General features: G+C 41.3%; 1 protein-coding gene across 6 annotated transcripts in view; it reads right to left on the bottom strand.

Moving 5' to 3' along the window:
- MTUS1 (microtubule associated scaffold protein 1) overlaps window positions 1-15,468 on the bottom strand; it is an 810,444-nt gene that overhangs the window by 28,921 nt on the left and 766,055 nt on the right. For all 6 annotated transcript variants that reach the window (XM_069200374.1, XM_069200403.1, XM_069200384.1 and 3 more), the window contains 2 exons: window positions 7,812-7,885; window positions 7,617-7,715 (listed from right to left, as the gene is read on the bottom strand). In XM_069200374.1, the coding sequence (XP_069056475.1) occupies window positions 7,617-7,715; window positions 7,812-7,885 (173 nt within the window). The remainder of the gene's footprint in view (window positions 1-7,616; window positions 7,716-7,811; window positions 7,886-15,468) is intronic.

The raw sequence follows: 15,468 nt of genomic DNA, 5'->3' as shown, positions 1-15,468 counted from the left end.
AAAAGGTGTGGATTACAAATGAACAAGAAGTAAAAAGAAATCATCAAGGACGGTGTATAGGGAAACTGAAAGGTAGGGCATACCTTGGGAGATACCAGAGATTGAATGAATGTCTAAGGGATTATAATAGAAGCCACATGAAAAAACATTAAGGTAAAAATAAAACGTGGCATGGTGAAACAGGAAAAACAAAATAATAAAATAATTGGAAAAAATAATGTGCTGAGGTGCTACGAAGGTAGCAGTGGATCTCTTCTACCAGCTATGATAACTGAGTTCATTAAAGAATAAATACATTGAGACAAGTCATTGGCTGAGACATCATTTAAAGGCAAGGATACATTGGTAGAAGAGTAGAATTTTACTTAGGAGGGCTTAGCTATTACAAAATGTTTTCCAAGAATTTAAAAATTGTATTTAAAAAGAAAAGAGCATTCTTTATATCCAAAAACATTTTTTCTTATACTTGGTTCAGAGTAAAACTCCAACACTGAACACTATTGGATTTATACCAGTGATGTTCAAAGTTTTAAAGTCAACCACTTCCCTCTCCAAAACCAACCTGCACGAAATATTTTCTTCACGGATCTCCAAAATGACAAACACATTTTCTAACATTTCCTCCAAGAAGAGAAGTACGTAGGTGGGGCTTGAGAACACACACTTTAAGAACTGGAAGCAAAACTGGATGCAGTAGTGATTTTCAATTTACCACAGTAAACAGAAGCTCTATAAAACAATGCAAGCAATCCAGGCATTTTATGTGAAATTGCTGGGTAAAGGGTATTTTAAAAGAATAGACATCAGTGTGTGCACCCCAGTTTGAAGGCCGCTGCATCATGCTAAATATTTTTTTCTCTGAATGTTTGTGTTTGGTAAATATAGATTGATACACAGAGGTTCTAGTTTAAAAGGAGGTACTAAAACAATAAAGCTATCCCTCTGTTAAGCAGTTACACAACTGTATACAATTTTGTGAAACATAAAGTGCACAATTATTTTCACTTTAAGCGTTTTGAGTCTCTCTGAAAACCTAACATCGTTTTTATGAAATTTCACCAATACTCACCATCGTAACACACGAGGAGGCTCTGTGCAGCACTTCATCTACCTCAAACTACGACCACTTAACCCGAAAGTCAATGCTCAGCCCTTCCCTATGCCAACTAACCTGCTGTCGCTTCGCCTTCAATATTATGCCACATTTTCTTTATTTACATCAATATTTGAATCAACATCATTTCCACCTTAATGTATTCATTATAAATAATTCAAATTTTTATAATGAGGCAATATCACAATTTCCTGTGATTGCTAAGAATTTAATTATCATGCAAATACTTTCTCCAGTCGATTTTGGAAACCGAAAATAACAAGCACTGGCAAAGCCAAGAAAGAAATCTTCTTCCTATGAAAATACAATCTGCCACTGCCTTGCTCTCTTTTCGAAAACTCCTAAAAACCTGGCTTTATAGCCAATAGGCTTTTGCTGTTTATGTGGGTGCTTATTCTGGCTGCACTGGTCCTCGTCACTCAGCGCCTAGCCGCCTTCGGGCAACTGTTTGAGCTCTACAAATATTCAAATCCAATCACATGAAAGGGGAGGGGCATTCCTGTTAGCCTGCCAAAGCTTTCTTCTCCTCAGCTGATCGCTGGGAGAACACACTAGCAATCCTACAATAATTTTTCTTCTAAGAAAAATCATTCAAAATATTAGTAAGCAGGGGCGGCAAGCAGGCATGGGGGGGAGATGGGGCTACTTTTTTTTTATAAAAAGAGAGGAGACAGGAGAAGAGGGGAAACAGGCTGAGACAGCGAGAGAGTGCCTCTTGCGTTCAATACAAGGCCCTGAATTCAGCACTGGAAGGATACAACTCATTCAAGCAAAGGTTTTTAAGATTGAAAAGTTATTTGGGCAGGACAACCACAATAACAGGGAGGAAAGGCATTGAGTCAAAAGCAGGGAAACGAGATGGACGACAAAAAAAAATCATCAGAGCATAATCAAGGACAAACACAAAGCCCATTCTAAGTCTATAATGAGCACAGCTCGTCAGCTGTCAAACACCTGAAGTATAAGGGCAACAAAAAACTGTAGTTTTTCAGTGGCTTCAAATCAGTTTACCCTTCAACCAGAGGTCGAGTGATTAGTTGCTGGCCTTGAAGCTATCAAAGGAAATTAACATGGGCGCCATTGCTTTCACAGAGACCTCTGATACACGATTACTGGGAGAGTGACTTTGGAGCTTACGATAAATAATTCCATTTTCTGATTTTTTTTCTGATGGGATGCTCCACACTCCAATTACAGCCGTTTTCAGGGATAGGGTCGACCATGATTCTCGTTCGTAAGCTTGTCACAAGAAGAGGTGCAATATGAGATCTCCATTATCATTTAACAAACATGTTTCTTTGGAGGGTTTTGGCACTAAGAACTGCACACAAGCTAGTAAATTAAGACAAAAGCACAAACACATGGAATTGCTGCATCACTAAAAACTGTCAGCCCCACGTTTTAGCTCTGCCCAACTCTCTTGATAACATGCCAGCCACACTGATGTAAGAAAGTACTAGAGGTGGTAACAGGATAATAAGGAATGCAGTTGTACTGAATGTTCCATGTCCTGCACAAGAACAACCCAACTATTTTGTAAGACGGTAATAAGAATCAGCAAAAGTAAATATCCAAAAGTTTTCTTCACAGAAAAGGGTAATGGCAGGAATTTTATGAAGTGGGATTGCTAAACCTCCAAGACCGAGACTGCAAGAAAACCATTGGCAAAGCAATTGGTCTCAATTGTGAAAACTAAATATACTGCCTATGCCAATGGTTTTGTTTCTTAAATGAATGCCCTCTGCATGCGTGCACATGCATATGGGTGGCCATCGTGAAATGGTTTAAAAATATTTTAAGATGGCCGCCTGGCGATACAGTGACAGCTGACACTCAGGTCGCCTTGGGCTGAGAAGACTAGGGGCCACTGGAGGAGTGGGAAAGAGTTGTATTTTATAAAAAAGAGTGGGTTGTGTGGGACAGAGGTTAGAAACTCTCCTATGCTCTGCCATGCAAGGCCTGACAAACAGTGGAAGGATGTGTGCCATCCAATCAAAAAAACTATGAGAACAAAATGCACCTGGTTGGACAAAAGAAAGAGAAACCAATTAATTAAGAGCAGAGATGTGAGTTGACAAGAAAGCATCCAAACATGAGTAAAAAGCTGGCCTAAAGCCCAATCTATGCACTCAATTGGTCGCAATAGGTATACGACAACAGGCAGCTGAAGTTACCTCTAGTCGAGACCTAAGAATGAGCTGAAAAGATTCAAACAGCACTACCAACAAGTGTCAAGCATTTTGAAGAAATGTAAAAAAAAGAAAAAAAAAAAAAGAAAGGGGCAACTCAATAATCCCTTGCGGGCATGAGTAAATATGTTGAAAGGTAAGGGGCTAACAAGGGAACCAATTATGGCTAAGGAATACTTGAATACTTTGATGTAATTTACTTAAATTCTCCGTCCAAATAGTGTTTTAATACGAGTGAGACGATTCATTCAGTGTAGATGTCCAACTTGTCCTCTCATTCTTGATGACTTTTCATGATTCATTCAGGTTATAGTTCTTGTGAGGTCATAATTACATTTCCAACATAATCTGGTTATACTGAGGATGATCTCGCGGACTGTGAACAATAGAGACAAACATCGGTGATAATTCCAACTCCTCCGTTATGCAATTATTGGACTTGATTAATCATTTTGTGTTATCCTGATATCAGAGTGGATTTTCCATACATTAATCTCTGACTTCCTAAATTTCATTTGATGTGCAAGATTAATGTTTATGTGGAATTTTATGTTTTGTACCCCTAAATATGTATAATGAATATAATGGATTTATCCCGAATTTAAATTGGCGTGCGCCTTGTTCTTTAGATTTGCTACTCCATTAATTACATAAGGTTTCATCGTGATTTACTCTCTGCTGTTACTATTTGGTTAGAGAACTTAAATAAATTACATCAAAGTATTTCTTCTCCATAACTGGTTCCCCTGCTAGCTCCTTACCTTTCAAAAAAGCATTTTGCAGAGCCATCTTTTAACAAGCATATCTCCTAGTCCAAATCAAGACCAATATGCACATCTGTAATTTGTATGGAGCGCTACAGTTTAAGCATTCCAAATACAATGCTATATAGAGCAAAGTAACACACTCCATTGGTTTCTTGACAATTGCACCTGGAAACACGTTAAAATGTACACTGGCAATGTATTTTTCCTAAAGTGCAAATTCTTACAATCTCACTAAACTGGGGAAGATGGAGCCCTGATCAATACGTTAATAGTGACTGTGGATAGTATGAAACAATTGTTATTGTGCACAGTGCTTTCTCCTCATGTCCCATTTCCCAAATCTTTTTGAATGTTATTCCACTCCAATAAGGCATATTTACCTCAGAGAACCGTTTTTTTCATTTTGCAGAAAGAACATCTATATATCATGTCACAGTGGATTCTGTGAAGCTTAATTTTTCACCCATGATCGTTATTAACTCAATATGGTGGACATATGGGGTGCTTCATGAGCAGTTTCATGTTCACAGAATATAATAAGAGGGATTCTCCCTCCTATGCAATCATCTGTCCCTGGAACATACCATCATGTGGTCAGGCTAGTGAGCAGTGGTAAAGGACAGAGGTAAGGGCTGAACAGTATATTCTTGGAATGGAACGGCGAGAGTCCAGATGACAGGCAAGAAGAATAAGCACCACTGAGTGCAGAGAGCTCTTAAGCTGGAAAACAGTCTGCAGGAGATAGCTTTAACCACAGTTAACTCTGGAACATACCAAGAGAAGGACAAAGTGTTGCTCCCTAAATCCGGTGAAAATCGGAGTGCAAGACAGGCACTCAATAATACCACTTGCCTAAAGACAGAGGTCTGGGGGTTCACTGTGCAATCCATGTAGGAGGAGTGACCACTCAAGACTGCAAGTCTATGAGGAGATGACTGAAAATGTGCATGAGTGGAATGACCAAGTTGATGATGCAAGAGTATAAAAGCAATGAGAACATAGGGAATGGGTATCTTGCCTTCTGAAAACAAGAAAATAGGAGTTAGGACCAACATTCTCAAATGGATAGTAATTAGAATGTCCCGAAGAACAGATACACAACACAGGCTGTGCTGATCTTCAAAGTAGGGCTATCGATTTAACCCAGGAACCTCCAGATAGTATGACTGACTTGACATTTGACTAAGTATTGTACAGAGTTTTAAACAGCATTCGCAGGCTAAGTAGAGCAATAATTGTAATGCTTACGATTCCAGAATGTTCTTTAAATGCATCCAAATTGTGCAATGCTAAGACCCTCGGTTTGGGACTAGTCAGCACTACATGAAACTACATTAAAATAAAAATCTACCTACTATAGGGATCCAAACATGGCAACATAAATCTTTATCTGAGCCTTATTTAAAGATGCCCCACTGCAATAAAAAAACCTGGTATTAAACAGCTGAATTTTGACTTATGACTATTTTAACCGTAGTGCGGATGGAGGATAGTGCTGACATACTTCATCCTCGACACAAGAAGACTATTTCCTGCATATCATCAGGATCAGATCACATCACCTCCCATCAAATGATAAAGAGGCACATCTCCTTAATAAAAGCAACTGTACATCAGAACATACATTTGACTGTGCTATACTTATTAAGTAACCCAAAACTTGCAAAAGCCCTTAGCGTCATCTGTACTAAGGCAAAACATGCGTTGGCTTATATAATTGAAATGTGTTTAGCGTCTGTTAAAAGCAACAAGCCATAACTAAAAAATAATGGCCCTTTTTGTACATTGCAAGTGAAAGCTATCTTTGGGCTCGTTTCAAAGAAGATGAAAGAGAAGACAAATCACGAGTTCAAGACCTTAATGAATAATTTTATCTGTACTGGGGAACTATTGGTTTATCATTGCTATCAGGAAAATGATTGGGATGTAACGTGGGATGTCTGCACACTGGATACTGCTATAGGGAGTAGATGAAGAAGCACAAGACGCTAATAAATTCACATTGACATTACCAACAACATCATGATGCCAGGCAAGATCCTTGATAATAATGGATCCAATAAGTACCAAGGCCCTAAGGCTACATCTTCTTTGAATATACCTTATGGTTTATATGAATGACACCAATCACTTACCTGCAGATGTGTGCGTTGTGTGCATACAAACTTTACGAACTGTAGAAATCCCATAATTTTATCCCCAAATACTAAACAATGTAAGACAAAGGTCAAAGTACCATTTAGGCGTGGGTGACAATTAAAGGAAACAATTATGGCTGTGCTACATTTTAACTATGACTTACTAAATGAAGTTGAACTAAAAGTTGAACAGAAATGAGAAGCGGCTGAGAGGGAAGGACAACTGCCGCTTTGCACAGGAAGAAAATGGATCAGAAGCAGCAGAAACAACAGTACAGGGAAGCGCAACAGAAAGGACACACGATTATTAGTGAAATAGGCAGTACTTAGGCATGGCCTAATGGACTTCTCGGTCCAAGAAAGTGCACTGCAGAAAATCCAAGAGGCAGAGCTTCTGGCGATGGCTGCCGGCAGAATGAGGGATAGATTTTGGAACGAGGGTTGGAGGGGACTTGGAGAGGTCAAAACAATATGTGCTCTGGAGTTTTGCATACTGATGGTTTTGAGGATGAGTGAATGTCATATCTAGGGGAGGTGGTTTGGTAATCAGTTGTGCGATGTAGAAGGAGGGAAGGCAATTTGTTGAACTCACATAAGTTTTAAGGGAGTTTTAAAAGATGTGAAGGTGGAAGACAAAAGAGATAGATGCAGATCTGTCTTGGCCTAGGGCAGGTGTCAGATCTCGGATTCATCCATGGTAAACAAATCGAGATCTTTGAACTATGAATGGCTGCCTCGTTAAGTACTGCCGGTTAGATAGTTTAATTACTGTTTGCAAAAACAACCGCAAACCTATGCTCAAACATACTGTTGCAGTAAATATTACAAGGGGTGTGCGCTGGAAGTACTGCTGGGGTAATATCCTTAACACAAAAACACAGTGCTCCAGTCAACCGTTAATCAACCCTATAATTTACTGACCAATGCGCAACTCCTTTTCACATCGGTCAGTATTTATTTACTAGGATTTCATTCGTTTTTGTAGCTGTGATACGAGAACATCCAGCATTGAGCGTTAAAGTCACAATGGCACTCTGGAATCAGTGAATTTGAGAGCAAGGGCTGTGGCTAGAACAGCGTTCAGAGTCCAACCAAAGTTGTAATGGATGATGTAGAGAAAAAAACGGATTTCTTTAGAGAGAACACAGCGGTAGAATACGAGCCACAAAGCTGGGCCCGCGAGACAAAAGATCAAATGCGGTTATCTGGTGCAAAATGAAAATGGAAAGTGGACATCAGGGTCATAAAACTTAATACCGAAGTCTCCTCTTAGTACCACCAGTACAAAGTTTAGACACATACCCAGGAAGGCAAGGAACAAAAATGGAGTTTCCCTGACCATCAGGTAACTCGTCTGTTACTGCTTCTTCTGCACATAATCTACTGAAAATACTCAAAGAAACCCTACCTGATTTGATTTTTCTTTAGCCAGTTTCCTTTGCTCTTCCTCAGTCCTAAATTTTTCTCTTAACGATTCATTTTCACTTTTCAGCTCATCAATTGTTTTCTGCAACACGAAATTGCTTTTATTCGTAAATATTACTGTCAACGATATTTTAGAAACATGCCCATGGGCAGATTTTATTCAGGAAACTCTACAAACCTGCAATGTGGCTTGCTGTTCTGCGAGTGATTCTTCCAACAGGGACTTCTCGTGCTCTTGCGTGCTCTTGAGTTCTGAAAAACATAATCAGGCCTGTTAGCATGCTATGGAAGGAGCATGACAGGGGTTACAGGTCATAAATGTCAAGTGCCCCGAACCACACTGAGAAGGCAGAGCCGATGTCCTAGCAGTGTAACAGCGGTCACAAATCCAGAGTAAAAGCAACTTTAGGGACCTCTTCTGCAGACACATTTCTGTTAGAACTTGTTTGTACATAGTGCTTTCTGGTACACGAGCAGTGCTATGAAGCAGAAATGCCACTGTACCCAATGAAATACCATTCAATGTATCCATTTTCGGAAACACTAAGTAATCAGAACTGCATGGAATCGGATTATGATCAATATGTCATCAACAGATGTCAGAGGTGGGAGTTTAACTGGCACAGCAATCTTGCCAGCCTGATATTAGAGCTTTACCCATGCAAGGAGATCCCTGTAGATCCTCAGATCTCAAACCAGATTGTCGGCAATTTCCTCAGGCCACGAGCCCTGAATTACTGCACAGAAGGAGAGATGAAGTTCGCATGCCTGAGTTATAACCAAATAAAGCACAGGAAAGACGAGGAATACATCCCAAGAAGAAAATTCATTGGACATCATGTATTGGTCAGGAGCAAAGCAAGCACGGATGTCTATGCAAAAGTGATAGCAACTTTCAAAGTCTCCTTTAAAGTGAAAGAAACAGTATGAACGATCACGCAGTCACCATATGCTACAGTGGAGCAGTGGTTCACTCAGTGGAAGACGATATACGCAAATGAAATAAAATGGCTTTCGGTAACCCTCGCAAAGGAAAAGATTGTATGTATTTCTGTAAGAGATTGAAGCAGCTGTACACAGAGGAGCCAGTTTAGGATTGCAAGTTAGGGAATCTGGTCAGGACATATCGTAGCTATCAAAGCAGGTGATTGGGTTAATATCAACGGCTCAAAAAATATTTAGACTTCGAATAAATAGAAAAATTAAACAGCTTACGTTTAAAACACTAAGGCTCCTACTGTTGATGAATAGCAACATCTTCAGAGGACAGACTAACTCATCCCAGGGACAAATAGAACATGTACTATTGGATTCTATTTGTTCGAGTCTTTCGTGGACGCAAACAGAAAAACTATACTGCAGACGAGGGATTGGAGCAGCCCATTCTTCTACAGCCAAATGGGCGAATCCCAGCAGCTAGCGGGAAGGATGCACAAAAATCTCCCACAATCGCACACAGGACAAGATGTGCCTGATGGGAGCAGAGAACATTATCCCAGGAAAGGAATGAAGTTCGACTGACTAGTTTTGATGACCGAAGTATAGCACTATCGTCATGAACGCACAACATGGCATGCTACTTTCTTTAATACTGAATGCCTTATTAATTTGTAGGCCATTCTTGCCCAGTGTTGTTCTCCTTCATAATGTTACAATGTGGTTGTTATTCCATTTATTGTACGTGTGCCTACGAAAAAGGTTTTGTGGTATGAATACTGGGATTAAACACACCTTGACAGAAGTCGTGGACATAAAACAAAATAACAGGCAAATTATCATTACAACCAATGACCTTTCCTCAACTTTGCATTATCCTGGATCAGAGGACAAAAGGTAAAAAGTTTACATAGCTAGTTGGACCAGTGCTGATCTTTGAGCTTCCACCAGTGCAAGCTCTTACCGATGTTGATTAAGTGCGGTGCACACATTTGCTTTCTGAAGAAAAAAGGAGCTTATATAGTAAAAAGCTTGGTGGGCTATGCATAGCAATTCGAAATCTATGCTCTCCAGCTGGAGGTCAGTGGAGAAATCACACAGTACCAGAGACAGCTGTCACTGTTTAAGAAATCTCAAGAGGAGGGGCTGCGCCATTCAGCAGATCAAGAATCTGATATAATGCAAATGTCAGATATACCCAGATAAAGCAATCGAAATTGACAAAACTAGGTCCACTGACCCTTTTGAAGGAATGCAAATATGGAAAATATTGAGAAGATATCAGATATTGAAATATTACAGCTTAACCAATGAGTCTCTTCCACCCACTATAAATCACTGAAATATTAGTTCAAGACTTTCTTGATTGGGTTAGACTTTTATAGAGAGCCCTTGGTGCTGGTACGAGTCAGCAACAGTGTCATGGGCATTTACCCTCCACAAGGGAATGAGACAGGGGTGCCAACTAACCCCCATGATCTTTGCACTGGCCCTCGAGCCTTTAGCCACTTGGGTTGGACAGTGCCCCTTCATATGGGCCATACCAATGGGACAAGAATGGGATGAGAGAATATCCCTTTACACAGACAATGTACTACTGTATGTGACACAGGGCTCTCCATCGACCAGATTTTGCAAATTTTTTGTATTTTTGGAGATTACTCTGGATCAACTGGGGTAAATCTCTGGTGTTCCCACTAACTGGAGAAGCACTACAATTGCGGAGGCGATGTACAGCACCACAAGAGATACGTGGCTTTAAATACTTAGGTATTTATATCACTAGACAATTAGACAAATTTTTAGACAGAAATTTGCTACTGCAACAGGGACAATTTCACTGGGACATACCCCACTGGCGGGCACTCCTGCTCACTTTAATGGGGCGGGCTGCCCTTTTTAAAATGATGACCCTCCCACGCTTGCTATATGTCCCCTAAAACAGTTTAACATCCCCTCCCCCGGAATTGTTCCACAAATTACTCTGGAATGGTGGCACCTCGCGCAAACTGCAGGGGGGAGGATATGAGGGAGGCCTAGCGGTCCCAAATGTGTTACAGTATTATTGGGCCTCCCAACTGGTTGTAATAAATGAATGGCTTTATGCGGTTAAAGAGAAACCTGCTGAGTGGACAGGATGGCTATGCGCCCTGGCAGCTGCTTGCCCCTCCTTTACCGGCGGGCGCGGGAACGGACACTGCCCCTCCATACTCATTCGGTAGTGAGGGCATGAAGAGAAGCGACTCAATATTTGGGCTGGGACGTTAAATGCCCAGAACCCACTCCTTGTGGGACAGTAATATGCTCAGAGAAGTGGGAGGCCTGCAAGACTTCTCAAAGTGGGCCTTGATAGGAACTGAACACCTTGGAGATGCACGGAGTATTCAGGCATACATTACATTTGAGTCCCTTCAAACAGAATTTAAAATGAGTGACACTGAAAGGTATAGGTACCTACAACTAGGGCATGCATTTAGATGCCATATAGTGGAAGGGGAGCAGTTGCCTCTGGCAGCCCCATTGGATAACTGAGTACTATCGGACCCCCTGACCGGAAAAAAAAACCTACCTTCTTTACGAGAAGCTAATGTACAATGCTCTGGGCCAACTGGGGAAGCTGCGGGCAGCGCAGGATCAGGATATAGGATTGCTGGAGGATGAGGACTGGAGTGAAGAGATACAGAGTCCTAGAGAGGTGGCGATTTGAGCCCACTTTAGATTAGTACAACTTAAAATTCTAGTTAGAGTAGACTATTCTAGGACGCTACGGCACTGGATAGGGAAAGCACTTACCCCAATGTGTCTTAGAGCGTGTGGGCAGGAAGGGACCTTTATTCACATATTATGGGAATGTCCTAGAATCCAAGGCTACTGGGGAAAGATAGCAGATATAATGACCCAGGTCGCAGCCCTAGACATACCTTTCAATGCTAAATGGCTCCTGCTAAATGTCACTGGGGACGTAAATTGGCCTAGGTACCAGAAGATTTGGTTGAGACTAGCTCTGCCAGTGGCAACGTGTAATACAGCACGAATGTGGGGATTCTCCCCATTAACCACAGGTGGTCGACTGTGAACGTGACCTTTACTGGTGCCAAATAGCTTAACATGTGGTGTACCTTAGTAGGGGACTCCCGCGGAAATGGCAATAGTTATGGAAGGATGGTACACCTAGCAAGACCTATAGATTTGGTGAGAGTGGTGGTCACCGAAACTGGCTTACAAGTGTACATGGGTTTTCTGGGAAGCAACTTGTGTATATGGGAAAAGATTGGATTTTATTATGTCGTCTTACAGTGTTTCACCAACATATTACCCATACTGTATGAGGAGCAACATACTGTATGATAGACCGCCTATTGTTGCAAGTGAGTATTTCTTAATAACAAAATAAAAAAATAAAAAAATTATATATATATATATTTATATATATATATATATATATATATATATATATATATATTTTTTTTTTTAGTTCAAGCCATGCATCTCCCCATCCCGGACACCTCCTCCCCCCTTTGTGCACGGACACTGTTACATTTTCTCAAGCATTATAATGACATTCACAATCTCCCCACCTTGGGGGGACAGAAAACTGTATTGGCCACTAAAGTGTTGTGGTGTTATGGGCTTGCTGCGCCCCTTTTTTTCATCAGAATGCCATCCTTGTTGTCTAGTGGTCCTTACTGCTTCTCCATGAGTAAGTAACTTGGAGGCAACAACGTCCCAATCTGCCCTCCCATGAAGGAATAAAGGCTGTCCTGGAGATGGGTGGATGACGTCCCCTGCAAGTATGAAAATGAGTTACTTACCTGTAACTGCAGTTATAAAGTATTGGTGTCTTTCATAGATTCATATGCGTGAATCATTCTCTGTCGTGGAAATGGGAGTCCCACGGTACCATAAAATAGCAGTATGCATCATCACCATAGGCCTTAATGGCAATTGACCATCTATTGAACAACATATCTGCATCTTTTTGTAAAAAGAACCAAACATGAATCAGGTGACAGACCTCTGGAACACTCCCAAGAGAGGCGGTTTCCCTCCGATTTTGAAGCTCAAGTGAAGTATTTGAATGTAAGTTATCAGGGTGAAGAGGGTGGGTTGCATGTGAATCTATGAACTACTGGATAAGTGCAGTTACAGGTAAGTAACTTATTTTCTTATCCAGTATTGGATCTTTCATAGAGCCACATGCTTGAATCAGAATATCAAGCAGTATTTCACCATTGTGTCATGACACAATGCCCTAATTGCGGATGGGCATAATGTAGGGGGAAAAAAAATACACACATGAGTTATGCAAATAACACCATGTAATAAATGAACATAGTCAATTTGTAAAGAAATGTTCTCTTAAATAGAAATTCACCTTACTGTGACAAATGTCTCAAAACAGCTCTTCCTACGGCTGCCTCCTCTCTGAGTGCCGAATGCAGGCAGTAATGCTGCGTAAATGTGTGGGTATTCTTCCATGTTGCAGCACGGCAAATCTTCTCTCATGGCACACCCGCAAACAAAGCAGCTTGGGTGGATACCGCTTTGGCTTTGACTGTAAGCAGTTTACCTGCCTTTGTATGACAATACTGAAATGCTGCAGAGATCCATCTTGGAACTGTGGTCTTGGGAACTGCATACTCTTGATATGCTTGGCTATATGACACAAACAGTTGATCAGATTTGCGTATGTCCTTAATACAATGCAAATAGAATTTAATACATCTCTTAAGATCCAGTGCGGAGAATGATTGGTTCATTCAGATGGAAATTAGTTGGCACCTTTGGAATAAATCGGGGATTTTTTCTTAAGAGAACAGTCAACTGTGAAATGCAAATATGGCTCTTGTGTTGTGAAGGCTTGTATCTCGCTAATTCTTCTTGCAGAAGTAAGCACTAGTAATAATGCCACCTTTGCCGTTAGAAATCTTAAGTAAGCTTTGCGAATGGGCTCAAAGGGTGACTTCATTAATTGAGCCAGTACTATATTGGAATGCCATTCCGGTAATGGGGGCCTGAGCAGAGGGAAAGCCCTAAAAAATCCTTAAATAAATTGTTTTATTAGTCTTTCCAAGCAAAGGGATGGAGAATGAGAAGACCTTCTGTATCTCGATATTGCTGCAAGGTGGACCTTGACTGATGCAAGCGTCAATCCAGATTTTCCCCAGAGATAATGGGTACGGCAAGATCTACCCTGGAGACACTTTTAAAGGATGGAAGTTAGATTGCTGACACCACTTGCAAAATCTTTTCCATTAAAACGTGTATGTTTGATGGTGGAAACAGCTCTTGCTTTGGAGAGTATATCCTTGCATTCTTGAGGAAGGTCTAAATCCTTGAATTCATTCAACTCAGGAGCCATGCACATGTGTGAAGAGAAGATGGGTCCGGATGGATGATCTGCCCCTTATCCCTGGTTAGCAAAGTTGGAAGTGGTGGTAGGTGAATGGGTTTGTATTCAGACATCAAGAACAGTTCCATATACCAGTGTTGCCTGTGCCATCTGGGAGCAATGAAGATCATGTGACACTGCTCCCTTTTAATTTTTCTGAGAACCGTTAGTATGAGGCGGTTAGGGGGAAAAGAGTAGGCATAAATCCCTGACCATCTCATCAAAAGGACATTCCCTCACGATCCTGGGAGTGGGTACCGACTAGTGTAGGATTGGGATTTGGCATTCTTGTCTGTCTCAAACAGGTCAAATGCTGGACTGCCACAGTATTAGAATATTTTGATTATCTGCTCTTGATCCAGCTCCCACTCGTGACACCTGTCCATTGTCCTGGTGAGCGTGTCCTCTAGGGTGTTGGTTACTCCTGACACATGTTCTGTCTTTAGTGATATGTTTTGAACAGTGAGCCAGTTCCAGAGCTTTTGAGTTTCCTGGGAGAGCGTTAGAGATCGTGTTCCTCCCTGCTTCTTGATATAATGCATGCTGGTGGTACTGTCTGTGCAAACCAGTACTGAGGCACGTGCTAATCTCGGGAGAAAAGCCTGCTGAGGGAGAAATATAGCCTTCAATTTTCTAATCTGTTGATATACTATGTTTTCTGTTACGTTGAACAGTGCCCCTGAAGCTGCAAGTCTTGCAGGTGGCCACCCCAACCCTGCAGGGAAGCATCTGCTGTTATGATGAACTCTGGGATCTGAGGTAGAAACGTGAGACCCATGACAAATGAGAAATTTGGGACCACCATTCTAGAGCTTTTTCCATAGCTGGGGTAATAGCCACAATATAGTCAAATTATCCTTCTGTCACTATCCAGTTTTTGCAATTCTTCTTATAATGGTCTTATCTTGAGGTGTGCAGGAGGTGCCAGAATGATTGAAGAAGTCGTCATGTCCAGCAACGAATTCTAGAGGCGAACCAAAGCAGACTTTTTTGACAGCCTGATTGCTAGTGCTCTTAGCTTGGTTTGTCTGTCCTGAGATACATATGCCCTGTTGATGTTTTCCAGAAGAGCACCCAGGAATATTGTAGTTATTGATTTCTGTAAATTGACTGTGAGACCCAGCCTGTAAATTAGGTTGAGACACACTTGAGTGGTCTTGGCAACAGGAAACTTTGTTTGCTTCTGGAGAGGGCCTTGCTTGTTATAGGCTGCTGCCAGAGGCTGATGGTACTGTTGCTGGTAGCCTTGCCTGTATTGAGACTGAAAGGACTGAAACTGCTGAGGACACCGATATGATCCTCGGAAAGAAGAGAAACCTCTTCCACGGACCTCACCCCCTACAAAAGGGAAAGTTTCCTATACTCCAGGGATCCTAGGGATCTAGCAGTGTCTGTCATTTTTTATTGCTAGCAGTACATCATCAATGTGCCACATCTAGAACCTTTGACTGGACCTCCAGCCTACAAGATGTCGATTTAAGCCATCCTTGGCATCTGAGGACAGCTG

The sequence above is a fragment of the Pleurodeles waltl genome, chromosome 1_2 (genome assembly GCF_031143425.1).
Source record: "Pleurodeles waltl isolate 20211129_DDA chromosome 1_2, aPleWal1.hap1.20221129, whole genome shotgun sequence".
In the NCBI taxonomy this organism is placed as follows: domain Eukaryota; kingdom Metazoa; phylum Chordata; class Amphibia; order Caudata; family Salamandridae; genus Pleurodeles; species Pleurodeles waltl.
Note: the sequence above shows the minus strand (reverse complement) of the source record. Positions and strands in the feature narration are given on the sequence as shown.